The sequence below is a fragment of the Pongo abelii genome, chromosome 16 (genome assembly GCF_028885655.2).
Source record: "Pongo abelii isolate AG06213 chromosome 16, NHGRI_mPonAbe1-v2.0_pri, whole genome shotgun sequence".
Taxonomy (NCBI): domain Eukaryota; kingdom Metazoa; phylum Chordata; class Mammalia; order Primates; family Hominidae; genus Pongo; species Pongo abelii.
The window spans coordinates 61,001,810-61,014,521 of record NC_072001.2 but is presented as its reverse complement, the minus strand read 5'-3'; the positions used below and the strand labels follow the sequence as shown (position 1 = coordinate 61,014,521).

Sequence of the window (12,712 nt, the reverse complement as noted above, 5' to 3'; positions counted from 1 at the left end):
GTCCTAAAATGGCTGGCCAAGAGCTACCAATACTGACAGGTTACCTTAAAGCCTCTAGGTGTGCAAAGTTTGATTTATCTTAAGGACTAGAACCTAGTCTTCTAAATGTGATTTTGCCTTGATGTTTCGTCCTGCTATGAAGGTGACCATACAGAGAGATTGGGCTGCATCAGTAATGATATGCATACCTTTTGTGCATCAGTGAGCTTCTTCCCTGTTGACTGTATGTGCCACAAAATTTAACTGGAGTAAATAAATTTGAGACAGAAATCCTGGAACAAGATGGTGAAATTGCTTAAGAATCCAAACTTCAGGGCTCAGTGACCTTTGAGCATTGTTTCCCAAAGTGTGACCCACATGACCGTCTGTCTCACAGTCTCCTGGTCCCTCCCTAGAGCTTCTGAAACTCAATCTTTGTGGGGTGGGGGTAGTGTTCAAGAATCAAAAGTTGAAGCAAGCTCTTTGGGTGACACTTATATATACTGAGGTTCAGGAACTGCTGGAGAGATGACTGGGCACCAAGAGGATGACAGTGACTCAGCTGGCATCCCTTAGCTGGTTCATGGCAGAGCTGAGTGGGCACTCCTGTCTCTGACCCCAGCTTCAGTGCTCTTTGTCTCCTCCATGCCTCCTCAGTCGTACTGCTCTAAGACTGCTCACTGGCTTTCCTTCATGTCCTGGGCCCAGAGCAGTTCTTTTGATAGCAGATTTGAGTCAACTTCCCCCGTGCACAGATCACTGCTCAGGACCCAGAGAGGAGCAGCTCTGCTCCGGCAGGGTTTTCCATTGCATCACACACCCAAACGGTAGGATCCAACAGTCACACTTGAAAGCAACCATAATCGTGAGGTTTCTGACTCTGTAGACTTCCTTACATTTCTCACAACCCCATGTTAGACAGTCACATGGGGGTGAACTGTGGCTCGGGACCTGCCCCAACAAGTGCGTGCAGAAGCCAGGAAACAAAGGGGTAAATTCACTTCAAATGGGATGCACATGGTGTCCGTGATGAAGAGACACATTCAGAATTGCCCAAGGACAGGAAAATGACCAGAGAGAGCCAGAGCTGAGCTGGTAATAAAGAGACTCCGAGACTGAGTGTAGTTAATGAGGGAAGCATGCAATGAGTGGGGCAATTTCAGTTGGTTTCTCTCATTCCTCTAAGCGAAATGAACTATATGGACAGGAGAACAGCCTGCTTGCCCCAGTCTCTCCTTGGCTGCCCTCTGTTGTCCCTGTCAACTCAGGTGCCCATGGTGCTCAGAGGTGGTGCTGGCAAAGCCACTGGAGCTTTATGTAGGCCATGGGGGCTCCTAAAAGGAACCTGAATGAATCATTTACAGCAGGTCTCTCTTGTAAAGCCCAGCCACAGTAACTCGTACACTGACTGTTTCAAAAGACAGCCTTTCTTAATCATTTAATTGTTTCATATTCAAATATATCTCCTAATTGTTTTTATTTTTTCCTGATCTAGAAGATACGACAACAGGCTAGAACTAGGGAAGAGGGAATAGGAAGCTCGCCCTTCCTCCTTCCCTCCTCCCCTCCCTACTTTCCTTCCTTCCTTGGTCATCAGGTACCTTCTTTGTGCCTGCTGCTGTAGGCTATACCCTATGTTTGGTGGAAGGCAAAAAGAAAAATCAGTAGGATACAACTCAGTAGAGAAGACAGAGATATTCAAGCCCCTTGTCCTCCCAGTGTGATAAGTATGGTGGTTGAGGTGTGAACAAGGGGCTCTGTGAACAGAGAGGGCGAAAGAGGAGCTCCTCCTGAGGCTGTTGGGAAAAGCATCACTGAAGAGTGACTTTCAGAAGAAGAGAAGAAAAAGAGGAGAACACGCTTGATTTTATAATGAAATAGATAAAAGGAAAAAAGGCATTTAAACAAGGCAAAAAGAACAGGAGAATAGAGAAGAGAAGTGGAGGAGAAGGAGCATTGTAGTAAGCACGCAGAAGGACAGGAACACTTAGACATGCGACCCACTCCCACCCTCTCTCTTGGGGGAGGAAAGCACACTACTGTCCCAAATAACTAATACTGAACCAGTGCTGCCTTGTGGAGAGAGGCATGGCCAAGGCGTTCAGAGACCTGGGCCTGGTCCCACTGCGGCCCACAGCACTCAGCCTCTGAGCACAGCCTGGGGTCATCTGTGTGCCCTCTGGCCAAGGCTGACAGTAGTTCTCTGAGTAATTGAGAGTCATTGCCTTTCTGTGCAGTACTGTGAAAACAAATCACCTTTTAACTTTAAAAACTACTCATGAGATGACAGTTTCTCTGACCCTCAGAGGAAGGCTGGGCTGCGCATACGTGAGGAACTTTTACATGAACATCCCAGGACTTGCTGTTCACAGGTGATAAACTGCACCTCCCCAGGACTCCCACTGCACTCACATGCAGCTCCCTGGACTTCTGGTATCTGACCCGGCCCATTTCTGTGTTTCAGGGGAGAATTCGGCTTGCGGGAGTACTCAGAAGTTAAGACTGTGACAGTAAAGATCCCCCAGAAGAACTCCTAAGAAGGCCAAGAAGGAAGATGAAGCCCAGCCTGCACATCTGTCCCTCTCTGCTTTCTCTGTAGGGCCCAGCTCTCAGGTATACAAAGTTGAGCCACGGTCCTTATTTAAAGATTGAAAAGATAACATGTAGGCCAGGCAGGTCACTGCACAACTAAAGCAAACCAGCTGGGTACAGTTTCTTGGCACTCTGTAAGGGGCCACCTTAATCATACCAAATATCGGGGAAAGTGGGATAAAGGGAAGAGGAGGAGCTAGCAGACACATCCAGTATCTCTTTCTGGAGCACAGGATGAAATAAGGGAGCTGTATTATTTCATGCCTTTGTCACAGAACTTTCCTCTTAAGGAAAGGTGACCTTTCTACTGTCTTCATTTTCCTCCTTCCAGGCCCTCCTCGCTCACCCACCCCTCCCTCTCTTCCAAAGAGATCTCAGCTGAGCTCATTTTGGGGCAGATGTTTGGGCCGGGAACAATTTTCCAAGGTTTTAAAGCCAAATTACCATTTCATGTTATCCATTTCTTCAAAGCAAAACATGAAATGGTTTTAGCTAGAGTCAGACCAGAATGAAAATGCCGGGAGCTGGTACACTACAGATGTAATAAGAACCTGGGATATTCCTGACCCAATCTGGTTTTCTTTTACCCATAAATAACATGAATGAAAAAAGATTGGGACAATAGAGACTGGAAGTCATCACGTGCAGATCACAGCTTCTGAGCTTGCTGCAGTTTTGGGGTGTGTGTGTGTGTGTGTGTAGTGGATTCCTTCCTTCTCAGTTATTCTGGAATAAGGCAAGGAGTGGGTTGTTTTTCATAGCTAGATAAGATCTTTTCCAAAGTTTTTCTTAGAACCAACCAAAAAACAATCCGAGTAGACCCAAGAATTTGATAAAGCTGGATGCCTTGCAGACTTCATTCAGCTTCTAATATTGGGCAACAATTATTATTAAATGAATTATTTCTGTAGTTGGAATCTGTACCTTCTGAACCTCTACACCAATACCTGCTATTCCAGTGCTGCACGTGTGATTTTGGTCTATCATACTGTACCCCTACATCTATCATAATGTGCCCTACATCTATTGGCAGTGACCTTGGAAAATCTGGCCAAGCCTAGGGGTTTCCTTTTCCATTTGCCGAGTTCCATTGTGCCACGACTGCCGTGCTCCACTGAGCTCCTCTGTCACACCCAGTGGCTCATCCACATACCATTCTTGCCCCTCACTGAGCAGGCCATGGCCTACAGCTTGGGGGGAGTAAAGCAGGTCCGCCTCCCTTTCTTCCCAACCACATACTCCTCTTGTGCTTTCCAGTGACTCCACCAGTTTAATGTGGGAAGTGTTAGCTTCCTTTCCTTCTTCCATCCCTTCTTCCATCTTTCCAGCTGTCAAATCCAATCCAGTCGCTAACCTAGATGCAGATCATTTATTTAAAAGTACCAAACATAACCCAGAGTATGTGGAACATGGGCAACATATATATAGCCTTCTGTATTTAACGATTTTCTGCTTCTTAACCGTACCACTTTTCTATTTATAACTCTTATCTATCCATGATGTTTTAAAGTCTCCACTTGCTGTTATTTACAAACGACAGTGCATTCAGCAGCCCAATGCTGCGAGCCCTGACAGATGCCGTATTTCTGATTGCTTCCATGTGAATGCTGCCCTCCTGTAGCATGTGTCCAAGTGGACATAGCCACTAACCAACTAGTTACCTTTGGACTGCAACATAAACTGTGAAAATGAAGATTTATTTCTTTTAATTTACTTAAAAAGAAACCTCTGTGCTAGCAATAAAGCATTTATATTGTGTACTCCTTGGGATTGTTTGGCTGTGTCTGTAAGTCTTTGTGTCATACTGAATCTGTTTGGGTCCTTCCTCAGCTGCTGGGTTTTTCAGCTGTGTTGCTCTCTTGGGTAACTGAGCAGAAGCCTGCAAGGGTATTTTTACAGAATTCATTAAGGTAACTGGTAAATGGTATTAAGGTAAACAAAAACCTTATTTTCTGATGCTGTTTAAAATCTGTGTGCATGTGTAGTTTAGCTGGCATGTAAGTATAACCATGTATGAAATATATGAAATAACAAGTTTCCTTTAGAATAGCCTCCATGAAAACTAAAATGCAGAGGAGTGTGTAGGGTCTGTTTTCACAAACGTGGACTACACACCGCAAGCTCACATTGCTGATGGCATTTCACAGTAGCTTTATTTTTATTTACCAAAGTGAAATGAAGTCAGAGGCTGATAACGTGATGGAATATTTTTGCAGCTGTAAAAAGAAATCTGTAAATGGTGACTGTACTACTACCAAGATTGAGCTTGTTTTCTCTCAGTGTGTTCTCAGAGTTGCGCTTTTGAGGAGTGGTTCCCACCCTTTAGAACCACACAGCTCCCCACCTTTCCTTCCAGCCCTTGGAATCTCCACCCAAGTTCCGATCAAGTGAGACAAAAACTAAACCTAATGACTTAGCCCCAGAGCAGATCTCGCTTGGGGGACAAGAAGCATTGCTGTGGACTGGAGTTCACTGCTCTGTGTGCCAGTAGCTTATTTTTCAGAGGAACAGAAGGAGCATGGGAGAATGCAGCCCCTGCAGCAGCAGATGGAACTCTGAAATATAAGATGCGGGTATCCCTGACAATCCACCTCATGTTCTGTCCATTGAGCCATCAGGAAAAAAAATGAGAAAGGCCTGGACATGAAGTAATCATTTCAAAGTCTTTTAGAAAGGTGCCATTGTTGCACATATAGATAGCAGGAATCTGGAGTCAGACATGCGAAAACATTTCTGATAAAAGGAATAACCTACAAAGGCAGAGAGGAGAGGCCAAGCTCGGCATATTTATGTGACAGTGAAGAGATGGGCTGGCAAGAGCAGGCACTGCATGCTGGCAACTGGTCAGACTACACAGGGTCTTAGGTCAGCCAGAGCTGTTCCCTAGTAATGTAATAGAAAACAGAGACACTCGTGGGCTTTGAGTTGGAGTGTAATGGAAGCAGTGGTTGGAGTATACTGGTCTGGAGCAAAGTGGAAGAAAAGAGACTGATTACAGAGTTTGTTTGCCATAAAACTATGGATGGCATAATGCTATGGGGGATGGAGAGGAAGGAAACAAATCAGTGAAGTCACTGGAACTTAAGGAATGAATATGAAAGAATGGAAAAAGTTTATTAACCAGGACAAGTAGGAAAATGGTAATGCCCCTGCCACAGAAGCTACAACATGAAATGCAGTTGTGGGGAGAGATCTTGACTTCAGGCTTTTGACACGTGAATTGTGGGGTTATGAAGGGACATCCAGATAGAAATCTCAAGCAGGCAATTGCAGATGGGAGATTCGGACTTGGCTCAGGTGGACCAGATTCTCGCATGAACATGAAAGTCATGGCTACAAACCCAGAGAGGGTGAAAACCAAAACCAAGGCCAGGGAGAAAAAGCCCAGCAAAAGAAATGGAGGCTGTAGTCAGAGAAATAGGAGGGAAGCTCTACAGGTGTTAACACCCCAGAAACAAGGGAGAGAAGTCAAGGAGCACAGGCAGCAAAGGGTTGAGAAGTAGAGGGTGGTGTGTGGAGCCTGTGCATTACGGGCTTTTGATCTCTGTCTTGATGAAGTAGAAGCTGATGGTGTGCATTAGCTGGGAGGGGTGATGGCGGTGCCCTGCTCTAAGCTGTGAGCCATGTACCCTCCCCCGTGCCTGAGGATAGCCCCTGCAGTGGCAGGCCCTGGTCCTGAGCCGTCCCACAGATTCCCCCACCACCAGCCAGGACGTATGGAATGCCTGCTCTCTTTTGCTCTCCACCCGATGCTCTTGCTCACCCAGAACTCAGAGAGAGAGAGAGCAGGAGCTCACGGTTGATAACGGCCTCATGAGTTAGAAGAAATGAGGGCTTAGAGTAGCTGGGGCAGGAGGAAACTGGTCTCAGAATACATGTTAAAGAGTGAGTAGATTTAGAAAGGTGTGAAAAGGAGGAATACAAGATGGCTAGGGAAAAAAAATCTCAATGCAGAACTTTGCTAGTTCTGTATTGGCAACATTCTTGGCAGGGGAGGAGGGAAGTGCAGCCAAAACAGAAATGCCCACTGCCACTTATATGTATTTATATAGTCATTTATTTGTTTTTAGTTTTTCTTTTGGTTGACTAATAATTCAGAAATATTAAAATCGGTCACAAGAATGCTTAAAAGGTAAGAGCAAAAATAAAAAGAAAGTCCCATGAATTAAAAATTAGAGTTTTTAAAAAATGAAGATGGGAAACTAATGAAATCAGAATGGGGCTAGAAAAATACATATGACACGGTCTTACCACACTGCTTCTGTGGCCCTGCTGCCTCATGAGGGAATGCTGACACTGCATACCTGGTGGTCCTAAGAAATGAACCTCCCTTCCACCCTCCCTCTCCCCCTTCTTCCTTCCCTCCCTCCACAAATGTTTATTCGGCTAGTCACTGGCACAGGTGCTGGGGATACAAAGCAAGCCACACATGGCTACTACCCTTGTAAATCACACAGTCTAAGGTCACTCATAACCAATAGTCAGCAGGTTCCCTTGCCATCTCACTCTACCCCCTTCCCACGCACAGACACCAGAGGTATGGAAGGGTAATGTGGTACCTTTCCCAGGTCTGCTTAGTGGGTAATCCAGAGTGACAACTTTGCCTGTGGCGTCAGCAGACTAGCGGTGTGGCAGAGTGAAATTTCAGCACGTTGCATCAGAGGGTGAGAAGTGTAATCAGAAGTCCTCACTCAGCGTCTCTTAGCAGTCATTTACAAGGTGTATGTCTTAACTTCCACGGGCCTCCACTTCCTCCTCTGTAGGATCAAGAGGATCATTCCTGTGCTACCTGCTTCACCGAGGTGTGTGGGGATTAAGCAACATGGTGGATGATATTTCTTCAGTTGGTCTGAGACATGATATACACACACAACTCCAAACAACTACAGAAAGCAAAAGCAGAATGCTCTTTGACATTTGCTAATCAGTCTGCAGGACATCAGAATTCACTTCTCACCCAGCGTTGAGGCCTTCATATAGACCCTGACTCTAGGATAGTTTCCTGCGGGTTTCCAGTGGGGCTTCCTTGCCTGGAGGCCAGACCTCATCTGAATACCTCAAGCCAGCTAGGGGCCAGAGGGATGCATGCAGCTGTGACTTTCTTCCAAGTTTCAGTCTCCTGTACATTCAACACATTGTTCAGACCCTCTGTAGAGTGATAATCTGGCCCGTAGCCCTGACCACACTGTCTGTGCCACCCACAATGTCTTATACAGCAACTGCTCATCCGTGGGACCAGCTGGGAATGAGAGCATGGGAAAGTCCACTCTGGTACGGCGTGAAGCCCTCTTCGTAAAACATGTACACTGCCTAATTTTCACTTGGTTATTGGCCAACTTAAAAGGATGACCAGCTTGCCATTTAGCCTTTGATGTGAAACTGCTGGGATAATGTTTCCTTTGGCCATTTATCTATGTAGCAAGGAAGAACCCGAAACCAGCACAGCCTGCCCCCGTTCCTGCTGGAGCATGGACACCTCTTAATGGTTTCAAGGTCTTTTGGGCTTGCTTTTTTTTTGTTTCTCTAGAGCAGTCCCTGTCCTTCTCCTCAAGAAATAGATGTTATCAAGTCTGTTGAGTTGCCCAATTTCTTCTACAACATGGTTTCCCCAGTGTGTTTTCAGAAAGGTACCTCTGGTTTCCTATTTTGGAGTCTTAGGCAGGATAAAATCAAACTAACTCAAGCAATCCTAAACTGGAAAGAGGAGAGACCCCTCCTACCCCACCTGCAGCCATATGTGGGGATTCTAGGACCCTGTGAAGACCTCTTTCTCTCTAATCCCAGGCAGTTACATCCATTTTATGAACCAATAATGTAGTGCCTTCCTCCAGTTTCTCTTGGTTGGAAATTTAAAGTGACAGCTTTCAAGACCACCATTGAGGGTAGATGAGGAGCAAGGAACAAGAACCTATAGTGCTCTCTGGCTGGCCAGAGCTTGGCACACCCAAGGGGAAGGTCTGTTTGTTAAACAGTGGAGGCCTCAGTCTCCATTTCCTGAGTTAGGTTCATTCATAAACAACACAGGATTCGTATAAAAGGGAATAAAATCCACATGCCACTTGTTAATACAATTAGTTCATGCTCCCTGGTGGCCCTGGGGGAGGGTGATGCCCACAAACATTCTCAGAGCCTGCAACAATGTCTGCTTCCAGCCCTGAGCTATGTGTGCCAAGGCAGGTAGGGACAGGGGCTTGTAAGGCCAACGCTGGGGAACGGGTGTGTGTGTGAAGGGGGTGTCTACCCCTCACCTGTCTAGTCTTTGAAGCTTTTGACGTGCTCTAATTCCAGAAAGGGAAGCTTGTTGGTAACATCAAGACCTCCTCCAATGGGCAACGGAAAAGAATTCCAAAGTGCGCCATCACTTACCAGCTGTATGCCCTTGGAAAATTAATTACCCTTCCAAATTCTCTATTTTCTCGCCTGTAAAATGGGGCGATAAAATTACCTACCTACACTGTTGTCATGAGGGTAGAGCAAGAATGCGTATAAAAGTACTTAACCGCCCCCATTGTAAGAGCTTAAACAAATGACAGCAATTAATGAAAATGAATAAATAAATCAGTATTTACTGGAGGCTGTAGTCCCAAAGAGGTTGTAAATGTCACATTCCCTTGGGATCAGTTTCTATATGGAAGCCAGGCAGGAGGACACCTACATTAAGGTAGACTCAGATGGTGGGACTGGAGCCAGTAATTAGGAGAATGCCAAGATGATGGAAGGATAATGACCATTTAAAAATTACATTTCTGTGCCCAGTAAGCTCTGCTCCACCTGCGGAATCACCGAGAGCCAGAGATTTTTTTTTGACACAGAAAATGTTGGGCTGGCTCTCGTTTGTTTAAATGAACAGATACCAAGAACAGGCAATGGATAAATTGGTGCAGCCGGCAAATAAATACTAACTTAGAGGAGAGCTTTGCCAATTCGTACTAAATAAATGTTAGCTGTATTAAGATTATTATTATTATCGTGGTCACCAAGCTCGAGGAACATAGTGGCTTTTGGCCTGGGAGAGAAATGATTTGCCTAGTTTGAATATTTAAATGGAACCACAGCAGTCCTCAGGGGGTGATGAGAATGGCTCTGTAAGAACAACATTCTGCAAAGGCCTCTCCTCTCCCCAGAGCTGCAGGAGGAGCAGGGCTGCCCTGGCCAGATGCTGAAAGCAGGAGCCCTCTCCCAAGCAGGGGCTGAACTCAAGTCAGCTCCGTCTAAAGGACAGCAAAGAGAGAACTGGAAAATGCTCAGAACAATTCTTCTGTTGCTTGTTTGTTCTGTTTCATTCCCACAAGAAACTGTTATTCTTGCAAACTAGATACAAGGCTTGCCCACAAGACCAACTGATAACCTTTTAAAAATCTAGGAAAATAAACCCACGCTGGAAACCCACCCGATCCTGAGGTCTGAGCTTGGGGCGTGATGACCCAGGATTCTGACTTGGCTTTTTTTTTTTTCCCCCCTTTTCTTCTCTAAGATAACAAGTAATGCTAAACGCCACATACATATTGGAAACACTTGTCATTTTTTTCCACTTACCCTCAGCGATATCAAGGATTGTAATAAATAAGCCTGTCAGGAATTCTTGTCAGGAAACTAAACCACAGTTTTTAGTCTTGCCTATTAAACACATTGTTCAGAAATGTTTTGGTAACCTTTAAAGCCCTACTCCAGGAGAGAGGTTCCCATACCCTCCAATTCAATTCTTTCCTATTTTAAAGGTCATCGACACTTTGGGAGATGTGCTTATTTACGTGGGTTTGAGTCATGCATCCAGGTCTTCTGCTGAGGAGGCAGGAAGGCACAATGCTTGTGAGGAACAAGTGTTCCACAGAGCCACCAAATTGTGTGGTCCCAGCCCTCCTGAGAGGAAAGGAAAGCCTGCGGGGTGTTGGCCACAGCTGCCTGCCAGGGAAGGCTCGCCAGTATGTGGGGCTCAACTCACAGTGGATCGGGGTGAGATGATCTCGAGTGATGAGCACAGGGGCCTAGCTCCATGAGAAGGCTGTGTACAACCATGAAGGAGGCAAGTTTGTCCCCAGTGCCCCAACCTGCCAGATATGGTCCTCTCATCCCTGTCTAAACCTGCTCGTAGCTGGGACTTGAACAGGTATTTGTACACTCATGTTCACGATAGCCAAAAGTGTCCATCAATGAATGAGTACAAAATGTGGTACACATATATAATTGCATATATGCATAATTTCTTATATATTCATTTTCTTTTAGTGAGTCTCAAGCTATTCTTCTTTCTTCTGATCAAAACTGAAATTTCACTGAATGGGCCCCTTGGCCACCCACCTAATGCTGACATGGCTAAAACCATGCTTTTGGTGCTCAGAGCTACACATACCAGACACACACACACACACCCCCCCCCACACCACATGTGCACACACACCACAAACACATATCCCACCACACACACCCAACACACACTACACACACCCCACACACATACCCACACACAACCACACACCCCACACACCACACACATATCCCCCCACACACACCCAACACACACCCCACACACACCCCACACACACCCCACACACATTCACCACACACACAATTGTTTTTATATATGTATATATACACAATTGTATATTATGTATATATTATACTATGTAACATATTAACATATAAATTTTTTCGTCCTTAAAAATGAAGGAAATCCTGTCACATGCGACAACATGAAAGAACTTTTAAGACATGCTACGTGAAACAAGGCTGTCACAAAAAGACAAATCTTATATAATTTCACTTATATATATGAGGCTCCATTTATATAAGATGCCACTTGTATGAGGTCCCTAGAGTAGTCAAGTTCATAGAGACAGGAAATAGAGTGGCCGCAGCCAGGGGCGAGTGGGAGAGGGAATAAGTGTTAGTGTTATTAATGAATATGGAGTTTCACATGGGGACGATGAAAAAGTTCTAGAGATAGATGATGGTCACAACAGTGTGAATGTGCTAAATGCCACAGAACTGTGCACTTAAAAATTGTTAAAATGGTAAATGTTATGTATATTGTACCACCTTAAATTTTTTAAACCTGCTCATAAAAAGATTTGAAAAATTCATATATACTCAGGGTATATGGCTGATAAGACTTAAAGTAGTATCTCTCTCATGCATTTTAGTAGGAGAGAAACCTTAAATCAAGGCTCCTTGTCCCAGTTTGTATAGTAGGGACTGCAAGGAAATGAAAAATAGAGAATCTCTTATTGACCATCCCTTTCTTTGACGCATATCTTGCTTTCCTCCCTCTACAGGAACAGAAATCATGAGGGATCAGGCACGTTCGTGCTAAAATACAGCTTTCCATGCTGGGTTCTCTCCAATTCTAACAGGGTATTTTCTCTTCTTTAACTTATGTTTGGTCACTGCTACTGTTGTTTCTTCGGATCAAAACTGAAACTGCCCTGAATGGTTCTTTTTGTTGCCCACCCAATTCTGAAATAGCTAAAACCATATTCCCAGTGCTCAGAGCTACAAAATTTTCAGTGTTACCAGGAACTGTTTTCCAAAAAGACAATTAAATCTTCCTATCATTTAAAATATAGATTCAAATGGAAAAGCAATATTTAGGTAGGGATTATATATAGAATTTTGAGAGGTAAAAGGGGCCTTTGAAGTTTGTCTTAGTCCATTTTGTGTTGCTATAGCAGAATACCAAAGACTGGTGAGTTACAAACAATAGAAGTTTATTTGGCTCACTATTCTCAAGGCTGGGAAGTCCAAGGGCATGGCACTGGCATCTGGCGAGGGCTTTCATGCCACATCATCTCATGGCAGAAGGGCAAGAGAGGCCAAGAGCAAGCCAGCAAGAGAGGGCTATATACTTGCTTTTAAAACATACCCACTCCCATGATAACATTAATGCATTCATAAGGGCAGAGCCCTCAAGACTTAATTGCCTCTTAAAGATCTCACTTCTCAACACTGTTGCTTTGGGGATTCCATTTTCAACACATGAACTTTGAGGGACACATTCAAACCATACCTGGGGACCTTTCAGATTATTCAGTCTAATATCCTCACTTTACAGATGTAGAAAATGAGCCAAAATGACTTCCACAGGATAAACCTTTAAATCCAAGTCTTGGAACTTAAGTCCAGTGCCTTTTCTCCTCTGCCTCCT

General features: G+C 44.7%; 1 protein-coding gene across 3 annotated transcripts in view; it reads left to right on the top strand.

Annotated features, from left to right (window-relative positions):
• The window catches only part of ALDH1A2 (aldehyde dehydrogenase 1 family member A2), a 159,595-nt gene extending 155,264 nt beyond the window's left edge, over positions 1–4,331 (top strand). For all 3 annotated transcript variants that reach the window (XM_063715986.1, XM_009249869.4, NM_001131489.1), the window contains 1 exon segment: positions 2,444–4,331. In XM_063715986.1, coding sequence (XP_063572056.1) covers positions 2,444–2,516 — 73 coding nt within the window. In that variant the 3' untranslated portion in view covers positions 2,517–4,331.
• The last annotated feature ends 8,381 nt before the right edge of the window (positions 4,332–12,712 follow it).